Source organism: Lupinus angustifolius, chromosome LG08 (genome assembly GCF_001865875.1).
Source record: "Lupinus angustifolius cultivar Tanjil chromosome LG08, LupAngTanjil_v1.0, whole genome shotgun sequence".
NCBI classification, from domain to species: Eukaryota; Viridiplantae; Streptophyta; class Magnoliopsida; order Fabales; family Fabaceae; genus Lupinus; species Lupinus angustifolius.
Genome location: NC_032016.1, coordinates 1,024,441 through 1,042,317, shown reverse-complemented (window position 1 = coordinate 1,042,317; position 17,877 = coordinate 1,024,441). Strand labels below are relative to the sequence as shown.

Genomic DNA, 17,877 nt, shown 5'->3' with positions numbered 1-17,877 from the left:
GGTTTAAAAACATGTGATATAAATGAGAAATATTTTCCTTGAGAAAAGTAATTAAAATGATATGCAGGCTCTTCTCGCTTGAGTGAGAAGCGTCTAGAGAAAATGAGTGTTTTAGCTCGGGGTGAGACAGCTCTCGCTTGAGCTAAAATAGGCACCAAGAGAACTGATTGTTTTCTCGCTTAAGCGAAACAGCTCTCGCTTAAGCCAGAAATGCCTCAAAAATGGATGTGCCCTCGCTTGAGCGAGACAGCTCTCACTCGAGTGAGAGGGCTCCATACAGACATGACTTCTTTTTAAGTCGTCTGAACGATAACTCTCATATATACGAGAGCCTAATGACATGTTTGCCATCAAGAAGTTGTAAAGGTAAATAACTATATGAAATTCTTGAAAGTAATAAAAGTAAGGAATTGCTTTGTTAAAGGCGAGGCCCGAGGGTGTGATATTATGCCCACGCAGCGAGATCGTTTGACAGTAAGAGGCTTGGCTAGGGGTGTCGTCCAGGATGATTCGGTGATGGTTCGTAGTGGTGCTGAGAAGTATTATGTTGTGCCCATGAAGCGAGTTCGTCTGACCATAAGAGGTTTGGCTTGAGAGCCGTCCATGATAATTCAATAATGGTTCGTAGTGGTGCCAAAATTATTCTCTTTTGTTTATATGTTAAAATCGGGACCCACTAGAAGCATTCCCGATGGGTGATGTATTAGGATGGGCAGATCGCTAGAAAAGATGGATTAAAAGACATAATTTGCCAATTTTGGTTATTGTGCATATCCATGGTCAAAAATGAAGTAGTGGAGAGTAAATGTACGGGAGACGAATGAGCCCCGAGATGTTGAGAGGGATGGCGTTGATGGTGGTGATTCGTCAGCAAAGTCTTGAGGGAGAGTCTAGGTGAGACGAGTCCCATGTATTCCTGGACGAGGTATTTTGTTGGATCGGACATTGCTCACAGTGCAAACTAGACGATCTCTGACAACCCCTCTTTGCAATCAGGATCGATGAGAGGGATGCCCAGAAAGTGTTTGATACGAAACCGACCTGAAATGGACAGTTCCGTTGGAACAAATCGATCATATATCCTTGCGAGGAATAATTTTGGTGCGTTCAAATCGGCTTGTTATGGGACCTGTACTCTTGGTTATTTCCGAATAGTATATTGGGAGGATATTGGTGAAAGGATTGATGAAACAAACATAACATTCATACATTGAGATTGTGGACTTTGATCCTCATAATATGAGATTATAACATCATTCATCATTGTGCATTTTTATATGTAATATATATATTATGTTTATTATGTGTGTCTGTTTGGATGTGATATTCCGTGTAATTTCATGCTGTCAATGAGTAATATTCATTAGATGTCTTACTCCCTCTTCTTTCTATTTGTCTTATATTTGCGTTTTGTTCAGATGGACTGCTCGGCCAGGATTCGGAGTTACCGCTTTTCGATGTCCCAAGAGGGGGCATGGAGTAGTGTAGGGTATTTATTTTGGAGTAGTTTTATTTGGGTAACGATTAGGTTTCGCATTGTACTTTGTACCAACCTTTCATGATATTCTAATGAAGTATGATTCAAAGTTATATTGAGTTATATTTTTATTACCTTTAGGTAATGATATTTTTGNGATTTTCTGCATTGTATGTTACTTAAAGTGATGTTCCGAAAATGAAACGAATATAAGGAAATAAATTTTATATGATATCATTATTATAAAAAAAATACCCATTTTGAGCAAGATTTTTGTGGAGTAATTTTCGGGGCATTACAACATAGTATCAGAGCAGTTCTTTTCTATCCAACCTTGGGCATGGCCTTACATGCTTTCTTGTGTGACTTTGTGTGATTGTTTGATTGTTTATGATCTTCGTTTGAAGATGTAAATGTTATGAACTTACGATTAGAGGAGTATGTCACCCGTTGCTTAGTGCGCCAGAAAGCAAAAATTGAGCACAAGCAACCTGATGGAGAACTTCAACCCTTGGATATCCCTGTATGGAAATTTGATAGCATTTCAATGGACTTCGTGAGCGGTTTTCCACGAACTCGGAAGGGTTATGACGCTGTTTGGGTAATTGTGGATCGTTTGACGAAGACGGCTCATTTCTACCAATCAACATAAAGTACTATTTGGAGAGTGTGGCGGAGTTGTACATTAAAGAAATAGTCTGATTGCATGGTATTCCTACAAATATCATCTCGGATAGAGACTCGCGCTTCACCTCGAAGTTTTGGAATGGTTTACAAATAGCTTTGGGAACCAAACTGAGTATGAGTTCCGCTTACCAAACATGATTTAATGGTGTTTTTGATTTTCCACATTGTGTGTTACTTAAAGTGATATTCCGAAAATGAAACGAATATAAGAAAATAAATTTTATATGACATCATTATTAAAAACAAATACCCATTTTTGAGCAAGATTTTTTTGGAGTAATTTTCGGGACGTTACACTGTGCAATGATAGTATAAATTTTTTACACTGTTAACACGCCATCCACCATTGATTTGTATTACTTTTGTTTGAAAGTCAATAGTAATTAATAAATCAATGATGAATAATTTACTGATAGTATAAAAAACAAACATTTACACTATAAACAGTATATACATATTAAATTCTTAATAATATTATCACCAATATTATCCAATATTGTATTTGTAATAAAATTGAAGTATATTTTTTATTTGGAAGATCTTAAAAAAGAAGAATAAATGTAATAAAATGTTACTATACATGTAATTAAATATAATAAAATTGTTACTAATATATTTTGGAATTTAGAATTTGGGAGTCTGGGTATCTAAATATAATTTCATGCCCAACTATTATTGTTGACAATTGGGCTATAAAATATAGAGTTTGTGAAATTAAAAATTGTTGAGCAAATATAATAAAATACTTATTAAATTAATATGAACAAATTTTTCCCATTTATCCGGAAGTTACTTATATCTTTCATCATCTATAATGTGAAGTGATATTCTTACACATTTAACTTAAATAACAAAATTCCTCATCTCTAACCAAGAATGTGATTTCATTCTCAACTTCAAAATTCCTCTCAATTTAATTTATGAGTTTAATATTTATAAATTATTATTGCATCATTTATTATTCATATATTACATATTAATTTTAAATAAATAAAATAATATAAATTAATAATAGATGATATACAAAGAGTATAAAAATATATTTTACTTTTAACTTTTTTTTATCAATATTTTTGTTGAAGTATTTTATAGGATTATGTTTGATGTCATGTCATATGTGCATATCATACTTAATAAATAATGAGTATTATATTCTTATAAATATAATAAAATAATATATATTTTGATAAGGCATTAATCTATTTTGGGTGTATAACATTTTTTATTAATAAATATCGCTGACAGGAATCAAACTCTTGACTTTGACTTTTTGGTAATGCTAAAGATTTATCCAGTCGAATCTTACACTACTAAACCAATATGTTATTAGTATATATATACATAATAGGAAAATATATTATTTTCATAAATATTTTTTCATACTTACTCCTAAAAAAACAAAAGCTGGAATTTTCTAGAATTGAAAACATTTTTGAAGGGTTTTAAGCAGCTTCTCATCCAAGCTGTTCTGTTATCTGCTATCTGCTTCTCTTGTTTCTCACTAACTCAAAGGCTTTAACTTTTTCACTCTTTCTTCTTCTTCCTCTTCTTCTTCTTCTTATCAATGGCATCAACATCAACATTCCTCACCTTACCCTTAGCAAAACCCTTTCTACCAAAAGGCTCTACCTTTTCACCCTCTACTCAGAGATTCACAGGTACTACCTTTTTTTTCAACTCATCATTTAGATATTATTTTCTTATTCATATTAATCATTTTTTTGTACATGGGTCTTATGCAGCTTTGCAGAGAAACTCTTTGAAGATTAATGCAATTGCCAAACCATTGGAACCCACCAAGGTTTTCAATTACTTTTACCATTTGGTTTAGATTTACTCAAAACCCTTTATATATATAATAGATTGAGTTCAGCTTTTAGGACAAGCTGAATTATCATAAAAATGTTTTTTTGTTGAGAGAATCACTTTTTTTTTAGAATCATAGACAAATGAGTCATTAAAATCATGTTCTCATGTTCTTATTTATTGATTTTCTGATTTGGTTTTCATCTGTGTTGCTTGCAGGTGGTTCCTCAGGGTGATAGAGTGCTTATTGCTCTTCAAGATCTACCAGATGTATGTATGCTATGAAATTCCTGTTAACCAAATTCTTGAACTTTTATATGCTTGGGATGAAGGGGTTTGAAGGGAAACGTTTAATTTTAAGTACGTATTATCCTTATTTCATATCATAGAGATTCCATAAAATTTTACGTTGATTGTCGATACATTATTCTTTTTTTGATAAAAAAAAATTAAAATGAGAGAAAGGATTTGAGAGACTATCTTGTACCATTCTAATTATTCTTAATCATATTCATAAATGTTTTATAAATCTCTCGATTTTGAAACTAAACCTTAACCCTTCATTCTTGGTGTTTAGATGTCAAGTTGGGGGAAATTGTTTTATTTTCGGAGCATACTGTTAGCTTCTCTCGTTTTTCTGATAGGACCGTAAAGAAGTGAAATGAGAGGATTGTCTATTAGAGGTGACAAAATGGGCAAAAGATAGGTCCAGGATTTAAACTGTGGTTGCCGTTACTACTATTGTGGTGTGAATTTTTGTGTGGTTAAAAAAAATATTTTTGAATTTATTGTGGCCTGATGCGGTCGCATCATTTGATGCGGTTGATGATGTAGGAATGGAGAAGCTTACTAGAAACATAACAATGTCTAGGAAGAAAGGTACCACTTTTCACAACATAGCTGCCAGTAGTGTGGCCTAACGAGTAAGCACCTATAAAGCGTGTAAACAAATTCTAAAACCTAGTTCATTCATTGCTCTGAGTATGACTAAACGATTGTTGGTTTACATGCATTGGTATAATTACTTTGCACATACACAACAATAAACAGAGACGCAAATAACCTATGCCAAGAAAAGAAGGCATAGAGTGCATTCTGAAAGTTACCTAATGTCTAAAATATTTCATGCTGTGCTTCTAAATAGGTGACTTTTGTGATCCGTGAATGCGTTGGCCATCCCCCAATTACTATACTTTGAGAGAAATAAAAAAGGTAGCAGGGTAATAAGGAAGAGAGGGTAGAAGAGGGAAATGGGCTGTAAGGCTGTAACAAGCTCGGTTATGTGGCCGAGGATTGGGAAGGATGGCGGAAATGATTAGGAACAAGGATAGAAGGGAGGGAAGGATCCTGAGCATACAGCCATTGAATGAGAATTTGGTGGCTTTCGGCTGGGAGCCAGGCAGAAACAATTTCCTCGAAAAGAATTCCAATTTCATTTCTATCCTTTCATTTCTGTTCTTGTTTTGGTTCTGTTTTTAGAGATTACAGAGGCTTTCCTCTGCTATAAGTATTAAGGAGTTAGTGTCCCTAATTTCTTGAAGAAATCCAAGTTCAGTAAGTGTTGTAGAACACTGTAAGATCTGGTTGAACTTGATGTGTGGTCTTTCTATTTGAAACACTTGAGTCGATTATCATGCTTCAAAAAATGGTTAGTTCAATATGACAATGGGTAAGAGGTCCTCAAGCTTTTGGCAACATATGTTAATTATTGGTTTTTCACTCATGGGCAAATTGAAGGTAGTCAAAATCGTGATCCTGCTCATATGATCGTACAATCTTCAACCCCAACTCATGCTCGATCTCACTTCTAGGCACACCTTTGTGAGTCGTTTGGGATCATCATGTTGGAGCGTATAATCAATTGAATAGATGGTCTTGTCGATCCCATGTTCGCTCTTCTCAACCTCTTTATGTCTCCTTTCTCTCCCAATCCAGGAAAACCTTCATGGGCTGATTTGTAAGGTACATATAGGAAGTAGAAAGATAGCACATGAAGTAAAGAACGATTAAACCTTCTTGTGCTGGTTGAGATCTGCAGCCATGATATATTTCGAATAAAAGAAGGGAGAAATGACAAAAGAAGTGGAAAGTTAGTAAAACCAGCTTCAACAAAATGAACAAATTAGGGTTTCCGTAAGGATTGAGTTGACTTCCCTAGGAAAAAAAATAAGGATTAGGATGTAATATGAGTTTTTCTATTAGCTTAATTTTATTCTTTAAAATATTGATTGTTTTAGTAATTTGTCATATTTAGCAAGCATATCAAAAAGTATGGATTGTACTGTGAAATGAGCGTTTTTACTAGGTTAATCTTATTCTTATTAATATTGATTTATTTAGCAATTTAACCTAATATATAATATATAGAGAGAGGGAATCTACTTATTTCAAGAGTAAATTTAAAAAATTTATTTCACATCTTAGTCATCAATTCTAGGAAAATCCAATGATTTAGATCTACTTACTAATTCAAACCATTGGATTTCCTTAGAATTGATGACTAAGTTTTTTAAACTTACTTTTGGAGTAAGTGGATCCCCTCTCATATATATATATATATATATAAGGAGCTACTCATGTGACAAAATGTGCTATTATGAGAAACGAGAACACTTAATATATATCATTGGATCTTGATTGAACAATTAAGATTAACAGATACACACACATGATTATCATGTGACTAATAACTAGCTTTTAATCCTAACCATTCATGATTGGTTATAAGGTCCAGATTTATTGTTCTCGCAATTTTTATGAGAACTGTTCTCACTTGAGTAGCTCCTTATATATATATATTGTCATATTAACATTATATACCCAAATATTTGGACAAAAAACCCAAATTTTAATTTGTCTACACAACTTCCTTTCAAAGGTGTTTAAGTCAATTTATATATTTTATTTTTAAATATGTTTATTACATTTTCTCTTTCATTGTATATAACATTACTCATTATCTCTATTCAAATAATTTTTGCCTTCCTTCCTCTAGTAGTAACAACATGTAGCGAGTGCATGACACATTCTTTTTTGGAAAGTTAGTAAAGCTTTCATTTTTGAAATACTACTTTGGTCTTCTATATTTTCATACTCACATGTAAGACATACATCTGCAGCTCCTGGTGGTTATGAAAATGATGTCATCCTCCAAGAAGTAACTATTATCAAGCAAACACCTTTTATACACAAAATAATATAAATTAACTTAAATACCCTAGAAATGAAGTTGCGTAGGCAAATTAAAATCTGGTTTTTGGTTCAAATATTTGGATATGCAATGCAATCATTATCCTTCAAGAAAGTAGCTTTACTTATGTTAGCAAACCTCATATATATATATATATATATATAGAGGGCTTTGCTAACATTAGTTCACCTCATTTTATGAGGGAATATGTTAGCAGTGTGGCCCAAAAAAATTGTCAAAAATATTCTTAATTGATTAATTCAAGTTAAGTTTCTTGTCAAGGTTATTTTTTAGTAAATAACTTAAAATAGGGTCATCCTGTCACACTAACCTACTAAACCCAATTTCATTATGAAATTCATCTACCACTGTTGTCCAGTCCAGAAGACAAACCAGTTTCCTCCACTCACTGGTTTCCTCCACACCGATTTCCTCCATGCTGGTTTCCTTTACCCTCCACACAGTGCCGTCGAATAAGACAGTAGCACCTCCACACAGTGCTGCCCAAGCCGTGTAGTGCTCACACATTGCCAGTTTCCTTCTTTCCGTTGATTTCTTCCAGCTCGTGCAGTGCCCACACAGTGCTGGTTTGGTTTTCCCGAACAACACCACAACCCACACGGTGCAATGTAATATACAAATGCAATTGCAATTGAGTATGGTGAGATTTAGGAGATAAACTAAGGGAATAGTTTCTAAAATTACTTATGCAGGGTTAAATCAGACCATGAAATTTAGAACTTTCTATTCCGCATTTAGATGTGTGAATCATATTATGGAATTGCTAATACTCCCATGACCTTCCCATTAAAGTGCGCTTGCTAAGAATCTCAGAACTTGATTTGTGGAAGAAACATGGAAAATGTCAACAATCCTTTTTTGAATACAAACAAAAGTACAAAAATGACCTTCTTCTTGGGATGATTTTGCTGCATATTATTCTCTATATCTTTCTTCTCTTTGGGAAAAGACCGAGCACCAACAATGATTGCGAAGATCAAAGAATAAGGACTTCAAGATAGATGTTGATTAAGCTGTAATGGAAGATGGAGGAAACCAGAGGGTTGGGATGAGAATGACCCTATTTTAAGTGATTTACTAAAACAACATTAACGACATTTTTTACAACATTTTGGGTACACTGCTAACATGTTCCTTTATGAAATGAAATGTGGTGGACTCATGTTAGCGAATACCATATATAAGAGTAAACATATATATATATATACAATATTTAGAAGAATAAGATTAAGCTAGTAAAAAACACATTAGATCACAATTCTTATTTTCTGATATGCTAACTAAATGATAAATTACTAAAAAAACCAATATTTTAAAGAATAAAATTAAGCTAGTAAAAAAGTTTATATTATAGTCAACCTTATTTTTTTTTCTTATGGAAGTCAGCCCAATCCCAACCTACACCCTAAGTTGTGCGTTTTGTTGAAGCTATGAAGTTTTATTAACTTTCCCCTTCTTCTGTCATTTGTATCCCTTGTTTCGTTTGAATCATTTGAAACATATTGTGGCTGCTGGATCTCACGACCAACACAAGAAGGTTCAATCGTTCTTTGCTTCCTATCTTCTCCCATTCATCTTATGAATCAGTAGAAGAAGGTTTACTGGATTGAGAGAAAGGAGAGGGGAATAGGATGAGAAGAGCAAATATAGGATCATTGATTCAATCAGTCCTCGCTCCAACACGACAATTACACACTATCTCACAGAGGTGTGCCCATAACTGAGATCGAGCATTGGTTGGATGTCGTAGATCAGACTATAGGATCACGATTCTAACTGCCTTGGTTACGAATCTCACGACCAACACAAGAAGATTCAAATATTCTTTGCTTCATGTTCTTGTTCCTATCTTCCTCCATTCATCTTACGAATCAGTACACGAAGGTTTGCTGGATCAAGAGAAAGGAGAGGGAAAGAGGTTGAGAAGAGCGAATATAGGATCATCGATTCAATTGACCATATATTCCAACACAATGATTCCACACAATCTCATAGAGGTGTGCTCAGAACTGAGATCGAGCATGGTTGGGTGTCGAAGATTGGACAATAGGATCATGATTTTGAATGCCTTGGTTAGGATCCTATGTTTATGATCTTCAACTCTCCTCCCGATCTTGAGTATAATCTCGATTTTAACTATGTTGGTTAAATGTGGGATTAGGCCAGGTCTATTTGGCAAACAAACCATATTAAGGCTTTCTGAAAAGCTTATTTATCTTAGTCTAAGGCCCAGATTTTAAAATTTTTAAGAAAACCTATTTGACTTATCAGGCTCTCCTATTTATTAATAATATATTATATACTAATGTAATATATATTATTTAGTACAGACAATAAGAAATAATGTGTGGGTTTTGGAGTTGTTTTTATTTTGATGTGCAAAATTACAATTGAAGTAACATACAATGAAGTTTATTGTATGATTACAACTTGGTAATACTTAGATTCCTTCTGCTGTATACAAGTGTTTTGGTTCATGAATAGTTTGTCATATAATTCTCTGGTATTCAGAATAAAGTATTCATATGTATTTAGCTGGTATTGAATTGGAGATTACATTTACCTCATTGCTTAACTGATCTGACTATATTTTGGTGCAGAAAACAGCCGGTGGGGTTCTTTTGCCCAAGTCAGCTGTTAAATTTGAGCGATATCTGGTCGGAGAAGTAAGTATAAATAGATGCCTTTGGTGTTCTAGTGCTAGAAATTTGTTATACTTTATAACCTTTTTGTTCAATTTCGATAAATTTAATTATTTTCCTCAATTTTATTTTAGATCCTTTCTGTTGGTGCTGAGGTTGGAGAACTAGAGGTAGGAAAGAAGGTAAGCATTGAATTACATTAAAAGAGTTTCGCTCTGAGTTAGTACAATAATTACCCTATTCTTGGTGCAATTGTTTGATCATTTTTCAAATCAAACAAATGACCACATACAAAAAGGGGGTCATATGTGTGGGGGTTGAGAACATGAAGTCTCTTTGATTCGGAAGAACATGTGGTTTCTAGTCATCATCAATATCACTTGTACTCACAATTTTCCTGCATTTGTTTTACCAAATTTATGTCCCGATGCTTGTTTTATTATACCATATGTTGTCTTCACTTATGTATTTTCCAATCAATGACCAAGAATTTCCCCACTACTCCTTACGAATTAGCGAAAACACATTTAAGTGTATGCATTTAGTTGGGATATAGGTTGCAATTGTTTGATGTACATGATAAGGTGTCGAGAAAGAAGCATCTTGATAAAACAAAATGACAGTTGACAAAGTTTTGGTATGTTTCATTTATCTTAAATATCTACAAAATGGATGCTAATAAACTCTATTCACTTAATTTACTTATATGTCTGGAGTAACAGAGTATACAACAACAATAATCAAGCTTTTATCCTATTAGGTGGGGTTGGCTACATGGATCAAACGATGTTATATTCGTAGAGTATAATGATATAACGGAATAAGAATGGTGGTAGATGAGTTTTAAACAATTTGCTTTTCTCATGCTACAATTGGAGAAGTATTTATTACTTGGTCTGTCATAGACTCTTAGAACACATTTACTCTATAAAAATGAAGATAGTCTGAATAGCAAAAGTTTGAGACTGGGGGTGTGTGAAAGGTGAAATGAGGAAGTAGAGAAAAGTGGAGGAAACATTGGCTGAAGAGGGTATGCCAAACCATGATTGTGTTAAGGGAGTGTGATTTCCAAGCATTTTAGTTAATTTTTCAGCTTGATGTTATGGATAATTCAGGTCAACATTATGTTAATTAAGAGTTCTGATTAATTATCTGTGTTAAGTCTCAAGGATTCCTAATAGGCTTGGGGAACTAGGTTTCAAGGATTACATTTTGGAAATTTTATTGTGATTTACTTTTAAGACATGGTAGATCAAGAATGAGTGTGTTTAAGGCAAAGTAGCAGGGGTGATACCTAATGGTAGAAAGATCATAGAATTTGACTTTAGGTGGTTTATGATAGAACTCGGGTTGTCATGCAATTAGCTTTCTGGTACAACAATTAAACCTTAGTCCTACTAGGTGAGGTAGGTCACATGGTTTGAATAATATCATTATGTTCTATCATAAATCACGTCTACTGATAAAACATTGATCACTAAATCTTTCTAATCGTTTTGTCTATGATTTTTCAAGGCCTCCCTCGGTCTCTAGAAATTGGACTAGCTTCAATTTGATTTACTCTCCTTACTAGGGCATCTAATGGTCTCCTCCACACATGCCCAAACCACTTAAAGAGAGATAACCGAGATTCTACCATCTTTTCTATAAGAAGAATTAACCCAACTTTCTCCCTAATGCATTCATTCATATATCTTCATTTATCTAAGCAATATTCTCATATCTTACGCATTGAATTTATTCTCATGTTGACATTTTATGGTCCGTATAATATTGCCGGTCTTATAGCTTTGCAGTAAAAATTTCCTTTAAGCTTGTGAACATTTCTATGAGATATGGTACATTTGTATCATCCTTGTTGGAATATAGTAAGAATGTAGCTAATATTTAGTCTGTTGCAGGTCCTGTTCTCGGATATAAATGCTTATGAGGTAAGTGACATAAAAAATCTGCTTGCTTTATATATTTAGATAATGTGATGAATCTAATGTTATTCTGTGTTGTAAGTTGTAACACTAGCTGCTTAAAAATGTTTTCTACTGAGTTAATAACTGGCAAACATGCCAAGAAATTATTTAATGGTTTGATAAATTGTAGAAACATTTTTTTGTTTGTTTTTGGTACTACCAAGGGTATCCCTTCACTCTTTTGGGTAAGAAACTAATCCCTTTCGGAGTGTGCGGCTGTCCCTCTCAACAAGTGCCGTTCCCAGGAATCGAATCCTTAACCTTTTAGTGATCCTGAGAATCCAGTATGCCTTACATGTTTTGTTTGTTTGCTTACTCTATTTTTTATTTTATTGGGGATATCATTTTAGAAAATGAGGTATTGTTGGAAGTCAGTTTTTAATCCTCATTTATTTTTTCCTTTGATGAAATGAATTAGTCTATTTGGAAAAGTCTTTTCTTCCTAGTTCTTTTCACAACCTAAAAGTAAGGGGCAGAGCTATAATATTTTATTAAGGTGGCCAAAGGAAAAATACATTATTCATAAGGGGGCTAAGATAAAGAAATCATATATTTTTCTAAAAAAACTTGCATGCAAAAGTGTATCATGAGTAAGTTATAGTAGTTCATCCTTTTGAAACTTATATTACTACAAGTTATAATAATGGTTAGGGGTGAGCATGACACAACGATAAAGTTGTTGCTTAATGATCATTAGGTCTCAGGTTCAAATTCCAGAAACAATTTTTCCATTTGTGGATAAGACTGTATACATCTATCCTCCCCAGACCTACTAAGTGGAAACCTCATGCACTGAACTATCATTTTATTGTATGTGTATTTATATGATTATTTTGAAATTAATCTTCTTGTTGGTATGATGACTATAAAAACAATAATCTTCCTATTAATCAAATGTTTTTATCACCATTGATATAAATATAAATTGGTTTGATTATTTGACAGGTGGATTTGGGGAATGATGCAAAGCATTGCTTCTGTAAAGCAAGTGACTTATTAGCTGTGGTTGAGTAGAAATTTAGTCTATTAGACATAAGAATTACATCCATTATTATGATCATATTTCTGGCAATTGTATTCAAGAGTAGACATGAATTCTTTTTTTGAATCTTTAGTTTGTTTGATTCTAATGTCATCATAACTTTAACTACTTTAGTTTGTCATAATAAATGAATTCCTTTATTATGCATGATGCTTTCTAAAGTTATTATGATAGGGAGATATGCATATTATAGACAAATTATTACACATCTTTGCAATAATAATAGAAAAACAAGAAATCCATTTTTAATGATGTCCTAAGGGTATGTTTGTAAGATATTTTTTTAGGGGAACGAAAGAGAAATAAAGTTATATAATAAATGTATTTTATTATTCTCGAATCTTTTCTCTTTTTCCATTGTCCTTTAAAAATTAATTCGAAGCCTCGGTAACGACTTGAAACATGCTCTTGTGATGATAGGTTGTATTTTTTTCCTGATTAAGAAGACAACTTATGCACTGAGTAACTCATGTTTCAAGTTTTTTATCATTTAAAAAAATATTATATAACTTTTTTAAATTTAAAATTAAAAAATCTCTTTTTTTTAATTCAAAATCAACTCATAAAAAATTCTCAACACAAGTTTCACCAAATTAATATTTTTTAGAAGGAACATGCTCCATTATGTACTGTATGTTTCTCAAATATTGATGTATCCTGATTAATATTGATGTTTTTAGAAGGAACACAAGTTTTGAAAGCTGTGAACTTAAACCCACAAAACATTTAAGGGTTAACATTCCTTCTTTTTCTATTCTTTATTATTACTATTTTGTAAGCTTTGGAATTTTATATTCTAACTCATTTAACTTGTTTCCATGTGACACACATTAAGTGCCAAATTTAAATTGAAAATATTTTTTTTATTGCGTGGTAATACATTTGGGTTTTTAAAAAAATTTATTGATATATGAAAGATTAAAATTTGAAATGGATTCTCAAAACGTTTTCTGAAGTTAGTCTTTATAGGATAATTTATTTCTTGTACTAATTGGACTCATGTTCAAAAAAAATTAGGACCCAAAAATTTTGAGGAGCCTATTGGATCTTTACTCTTATCTATATATACTATATAACAAAAGAAGATAAAAGAAAGTTTTTGCCACATTATCTTGGACACATGTCAACCTTTACTTCAATATTTTCCCTCAAAAATTGGTTCATTGATGTATGATAAACTTTCACGCACAGAATATAAGCTTATAAACTATTCCATTATTTTAATAAATGTTGAATTCAAATTCAAATATCACTTATATTAAATTGTAGTTAAATAATTTTTCATGTTCGTCTCTTTATCTTCCAAGCGTCTCACTACCATCTACTAATTATTATTATTAAATATACATTATTGATTTTTTCCAAAATACACCTTCTCTCTTCTTCTCATAAAATGTACTTTGCACAAATGTATTTTGCACACTTTTTCTTCTCTTCCTCTTTTGAGTCTTTCTCTTCCAAAAATATTTCTTACCCAATATTTTTCTCTCCAGTCATTTCATCTATATACTATATAACAAAAGAAGGTTTTTGCTACATCAGACACGTATCAATATCTCCTTCGATATTTTCCCTCCAAAATTGGTTCATTTTTATTGATTTTATTGTTTATTTTGTAGATATGGTTTTATTTTGTCATTGATTTTTTTGTTTATGTTTTCATTTATTTCTTAATTTGTTGATGCTTTCTCACTAATTTCATTATGTTGTAGATGTGTCCTTCCAACATTTCTCTTCGTTAGCATTTGATAAGCAATGATATTATCTTCTTACACACTCAAACTCATGGATTCTTGATTTGAATTCAAATTCAAATAATACTCATATTAAATTGTAGTTAAACAATTTTCATGTTCATCTCTTTATCTTCCGATCGTCTGTCTCATCTATTAATTATTGTGAAAATCCATTTTTGTCCGACCCATAAAAAGCTCAATAAAATTTTCAAAATAATTACTTTGTAAATAAAATTGATTTTTTATTTTAGAACTTATTTCAGATTTAAATAATTAGAATGAGATATTTAAATGTCTCACTTGAATTTTAAAAGAAAAAGGGATAAATAAATACAAATTTAAATTAATTAGACATAAAATAGGTTTCTTTAAACTTATATTATTTTCAAGAAAAAATAATAAATAATAAATAATAACAAAAAATTAAATTAAAATGGGCCCTAAAAAAGCCTATTTTTGTAACGCCCGTAAAATCATTTCATAATTACTATATTTAATCTCTTGGAAAATTGAGTAATTTGTTTTTCTTTTATGTAACATATAACTTACCAATCATTTTTTTTTCCATTTTATCTATTCTCTTTCAAGACGTCACATTTTCAAACATTTGCGGAAATAATTTCTTAATACTTAAAATGTAATTGAACGAAATACAATTCTTTTATGAATACTTCTCATTAATCAATTCTTGAATTTGTAATACGTACATCATAGTTTACAAAATACAAGACGAAGTCTATTATTCGCCCCTAACAAAGACTGCAAATACAAATAAAAATAAAATAATGTCGAGGGCGTTGGCATTACAAAAGTACTCTACACAGGTTCCCTATCAAAAGAAAGAAAGGAGCTCCTAGACCAGTGGTGCACTAGAAACCTCATTCAGGTCTTCATCGATCTCCGGGTCTGAAGAGATCTCTTTAACCTTCACATAATCCTCTATGCAAATTAACTCTAACAATCATCGTCCTCGTCCTCCACCACCTCATCTACTGCCTAATCCATTGAAGGGTGTGGGGTGTACTCCCTAGGCCCCGATGAAGTATCCATGCCTGCTCCTTCTATCCCTCTTGGCGTTGAGTCAGTAGATGAGAATCCCAGTTGGGGCTAGGTCTTGACAACCTCCAACCTGCCTCGTGCCTCAGCTAGTGTAGATGGACCGACAGGTACAGACCTTCGCTCTGGTAAGGTGAACGATACTTCCCGAACTACATAATGTGTCAGGAGATGCAATACAGAGCCATCACATACGAAATCCAATTCCAAGTCGCATGGACCAATGTAGGTGTATCTGTTTCCTTCAACGCTCCATGCCCCCTCTTGAAACATGGTAAAGCGGTAGCTCCTGATTATCGTCGATTTGTCCATCTAAACATGGTTGTATACGAGTACACCGGAAAGAAAGAGAGGGAGTAAAATATCTAATGAAAAACTTATCATTAACATTGTGGAATTACACAGAATATCACACCAAGACAAAAAACAAGTGCATATATATCATATGATCATACACACATGTATTAATGATGAATGAAGTATAAAACTTATGATTTTAGAATTAATATCGATATATACCATGTATGCATGCTATGCATATGTCCAACATCCTTACACCATTATCCTCCCAATAACTATTCGGAAATAACCGAGAGTACATGTCCCATAACAAGCCGATTTGATCGCACCAAAAATTATTCCTCGCAAGGATATATATATGATCGATCTGTTCCAACGGAACTGTCCATTTCAGGACGGTGTCGTATCAAACACTTTTTGGGAATCCCTCTCATCGATCCTGATTACAAAGAGGGATTGTCAGAGATCATCTAGTTTGCGCTGTGAGTACTGTCCGATCTAACAGAATACCTCATCCAGGAATACACGAGATCCGTCTCACCCAGACTCTCCCTCAAGATGTTGCTAACGAATCGCCGTCCCTCTCAACATCTCGGGGCTCGTTCGTCTCCCGTAAATTTCCTCTCCACTACTTCATTATTCACAATGAATATGCACACTAACCGAAGTTAGCCTAGACTCTCCCTCAAGACTTTGCTGACGAATTGCTGCCATCGCCATCCCTCTCACAATGAATATGCACATAACCGAAGTTAGCAAATTAAATCTTTTAATCCATATTTTATAACGATCTGCCCATCCTAAGACAACTCCCATCGGGAATGCTTCTAGTGGGACCCAATCTTAACACTACATGGGCATATAATACTTCTCAACACTACTACGAACCATCGCTGAATCACCCTGGACGGATCTCAAGCCAAGCCTCTTACGGTTAGTCGATCTCACTTCATGGGCATATAATACTTCTCAGAACCACTACGAACCATCGCTGAATCACCCTAGATGGCTCTCAAGCAAAGCCTCTTACGGTCAGACGATCTCACTGTGTGGGCATAATATAACACTTGCGGGTCTCGTCCTTAACCATGAAATTCTTTACATACATCACTTTAGATATGGCAACTCTTCTTTGTATCATTTCCAAGAATTTCATATAATTATTCATCTTTACAACATTTACTTATTGAAAGATCATTATCTCCAATAAAGGTGTTTTAGGTTTTATTGAATAAGATTGGAAGTGAATGAATTCTTGATGGCAAAAATGCCATTAGACTCTCGCACATGTAAGAGTTATCGTTCAGACGACTTAAGAAGTCTTGTCTGCATGGAGCCCTCTCGCTCAAGTGAGGGAATTACCATTTTTATAAGGCACCTATGGCTCAAGCGAGAGTTGTCTTGTTTAAGCAAGAAAACAACCAGTTTTCTTTGTGCATATTTCAGCTCAAGCGAGAGCTGTCTCGCCCAAGCGAGAAAACCCGTTTTCTCTGGACACTTCTCGCTCAAGCGAGAAAAGCCTAAAACTTAGTTAAATTTCTTTTCTCAATGAAAAGTTTTCTCATTTATAACACATGTTTTTAAGCCTTGAATTTAACAATTATCTCATACATATAATTCTTTGAACAGTTATTTGAGTAATATTAAACATGAATAATCATGGCATCTTTATACATAAACATAACATAACCTAACATAATTCGACATAAGAAATATTGTTGTACTTAATCCAAACAAAAAAGACAATTGATTAAGTACAAGCTTTCTTAATACACAAGACAACTCCAAAGTTGTGAGGGAGTTTGGAGGTCCTGAAGCATATTCAGAACCACCGTGTCACGATGTTTTCTCCCTCAACTGAATGTGTCGTGCATATTGTTTCCTCGATTCTAGGTGAGCTTAATTCGTTGGGTCTCGTCTCGAACTCTTCATCACACCAAAATCAAAATAACG

At 33.3% G+C, this 17,877-nt stretch overlaps 1 protein-coding gene across 1 annotated transcript; it reads left to right on the top strand.

The window, feature by feature from the left end:
- LOC109353515 (10 kDa chaperonin 1, chloroplastic-like) lies at positions 3,632–12,979 on the top strand. Its single transcript, XM_019595825.1, has 7 exons — positions 3,632–3,822; positions 3,907–3,965; positions 4,190–4,240; positions 9,782–9,847; positions 9,958–10,005; positions 11,725–11,754; positions 12,736–12,979. Exons 1-7 carry the CDS (start codon positions 3,729–3,731, stop codon positions 12,802–12,804), a joined length of 417 nt encoding a protein of 138 aa, XP_019451370.1. The 5' UTR covers positions 3,632–3,728; the 3' UTR covers positions 12,805–12,979.

What these genes read in the sequence shown, in the direction of transcription:
- LOC109353515 (XM_019595825.1), top strand. Translation starts at nt 3,729, where the DNA reads ATGGCATCAACATCAACATTCCTCACCTTACCCTTAGCAAAACCCTTT. An exon ending in CTCTACTCAGAGATTCACAG is followed by an intron (nt 3,823 to 3,906) that starts GTACTACCTTTT and finishes GGTCTTATGCAG; the next exon opens with CTTTGCAGAGAAACTCTTTG. An exon ending in CGGATATAAATGCTTATGAG is followed by an intron (nt 11,755 to 12,735) that starts GTAAGTGACATA and finishes ATTATTTGACAG; the next exon opens with GTGGATTTGGGGAATGATGC.